General features: G+C 43.9%; 1 protein-coding gene across 3 annotated transcripts in view; it reads right to left on the reverse strand.

Moving 5' to 3' along the window:
• mre11a (MRE11 homolog A, double strand break repair nuclease) overlaps positions 1-2,500 on the reverse strand; it is a 21,899-nt gene that overhangs the window by 8,478 nt on the left and 10,921 nt on the right. For all 3 annotated transcript variants that reach the window (XM_046877065.1, XM_046877066.1, XM_046877067.1), the window contains exon 13: positions 1,681-1,854. In XM_046877065.1, coding sequence (XP_046733021.1) covers positions 1,681-1,854 — 174 coding nt within the window. The remainder of the gene's footprint in view (positions 1-1,680; positions 1,855-2,500) is intronic.

Consider the following 2,500-nt stretch of genomic DNA (forward strand, 5'->3'; position numbering starts at 1 on the left):
GTAAATAATACCTAATGACTTTTGCTCCCTGATTCACAGTAAAGGCTGCCTGCTGTCTCACACACACTCGCTGTGGACTGTACACACACCGGCGTCTCTCAGACAAACAGAAGAAATTCTACAGTTGGTGACGTCTGGAAGGATATAATCCTCCGTCTCTTTCATTCACAAAATTATAATAAAACAATTCCATCTGCTGAATGTAATATTCTAAACGTTCTTTAACATGTTTTTGTGTACTACAGAATCCCAGACTTGTTCTTTCATAGTTTGGATTCTTCAGCATTAATGTACAATGTTGAAAATTACAAAAATAATGAAAAAACATTAAAGCAGAAGGAGTGTCAATCTTTTGATTAGTACTGTATACCAGTGTGCCGTTGCTATGGCAACGTGAACGTATCAGATCCGGCGCATAAATTACTAAACCAAAAAATGTTAATCATCACTGTGAATTCATGTGATATTGGAGCAATCTCGCAGTTACCACAAAATAACCAACTGGGACTGTGCTTCATTTCACCGCCACCATTAATGACTATTTCCCTTCTATCCCACATCCTTTATAGTGTACAAATGAACCATGGGAGTCAGAATGGGTACATGTTCTTCGTTTCAAAGATGACTTGAGCAGGAGGAGTCAAATCTCCATACGGTGAACAAATCAAGGAGTTTTTTTCTAAAAGAAAGAGTTTCCTGTTCTCACTCCTGCATCGTACCATAGCAGCAGTCTGAGTCACAGCACGACAAACAACAGCATTTTATTGCAGCAAAGGCTTATTGATCCTCTTCTACATACACCAGCTTACAGACACACGTGATTGGTTCGTGTCACTGTGATTGACAGGGAAGAGAGATGAAGCCCCTCCCACACAGTCACGCTCTCTTTTCTCCTTTACACAGATTCAAACTCTTCAAAAGATTTTTCTCTCCAGTCGAATAATATGTTAGTAATCATTTTGTGTTTAAACTGATCAGGTTCTAAACAGAGACATCAGACGGGTGTTTCAGGACACGGAGGACGAGTGTAGACGAGGACGAGTCTGAACGCTGCACGCATGTGATTACGCCCAGATTACACATGTATATTATTTACAAAAATCACATTTTCACACCAATTTATTTTTCCACCCAGATATTGCTGAAAGATTGTGTGTGTGTGTGTGTGTGTGTGTGTGTGTGTGTGTGTGTGAGAGAGAGACAGACAGGACAATAACACATTGCTGAAGTGGATGGTAATGGAGATGGTGTGAGAGGTGTGGATGAGATGACAAGACGAGTGTGTGATGAGATAAACATTATGCTGGATCAGATCTCAGAACAGCAGCGTTTCACTCCGTTTAATCTCGTTTTTTTCTCTCCGTTTCCTGTGTGTTTCTCAGTACAAACACTCAGCTTTTAACACACAACACAATCATTAATAAAAAAAAAAAACTCAGACTTCCTGTCTGATAAAGAACATTTTTATCCATTTCTACCTACACTACATGAACATTAGTTCATATTGTGTGATGGGGGAGGTGTGTGTGTGCGCGTGTGTGTGTTTGTGTGCATGTTTGTGTGCGCGCGCGCGTGTGTGTGTGTGTGTGTGTTCGTGTTATGTTGATGTGAATAACTGAATTCTGTAAAGCTCCACCCCTTTCCCATTCTCCTCCTCCAAACCCATCCCCTGTCCCTCACCTCCTCGTCGATCTTCTCCTCGCTGGCCTCCACATTTCGTTCCTGGAGAAAGCGCTGCGTTTTCTCCAACTGGTAGTTAATGAGCTCCTCGATGGCGTCTCGTTCCTCTTTATCCACAAACTCCTGCACAGCTTTTCCCATCCCCTGCTCCGTCAGCAGGGACAGCTGCATGTTCTACACCAGCGCACACACACACACACACACACACACACACACAGAGTAATTATCTCAGAACAGAAATTATCAGTAAAATGATGATGTGGAGGTGAGAGGATGAGGTGGAGGTGAGATGATGAGGTGGAGGTGAGAGGATGATGTGGAGGTGAGAGGATGATGTGGAGTTGAGAGGATGAGGTGGAGCTGAGATGATGAGGTGGAGGTGAGATGATGAGGTGAGAGGATGAGGTGGAGGTGAGGATGATGTGGAGGTGAGAGGATGATGTGGAGTTGAGAGGATGAGGTGGAGCTGAGATGATGAGGTGAGAGGATGAGGTGGAGGTGAGAGGATGAGGTGGAGGTGAGAGGATGAGGTGGAGGTGAGATGATGAGGTGGAGGTGAGAGGATGATGTGGAGGTGAGATGACGAGGTGAAGCTGAGATGATGAGGTGAGAGGATGAGGTGGAGGTGAGATTATGAGGCAGATGCACATGGAAGATGGAGGTGAGAAACAGATGAGACCACACAGAAATATCAGGATAAATCTTGTGTGCAGAATTAAAGGGATCAGGGAGTGAGTGTAGCTCTTGGAGAAAGTGAAGGTGTGAGGTGTTCAAACACTCCTGTGAGGCTGAGATCTCTGAGGGAACTCTGTAAGAACTC

The sequence above is a fragment of the Silurus meridionalis genome, chromosome 20 (assembly GCF_014805685.1).
Source record: "Silurus meridionalis isolate SWU-2019-XX chromosome 20, ASM1480568v1, whole genome shotgun sequence".
NCBI lineage: Eukaryota > Metazoa > Chordata > Actinopteri > Siluriformes > Siluridae > Silurus > Silurus meridionalis.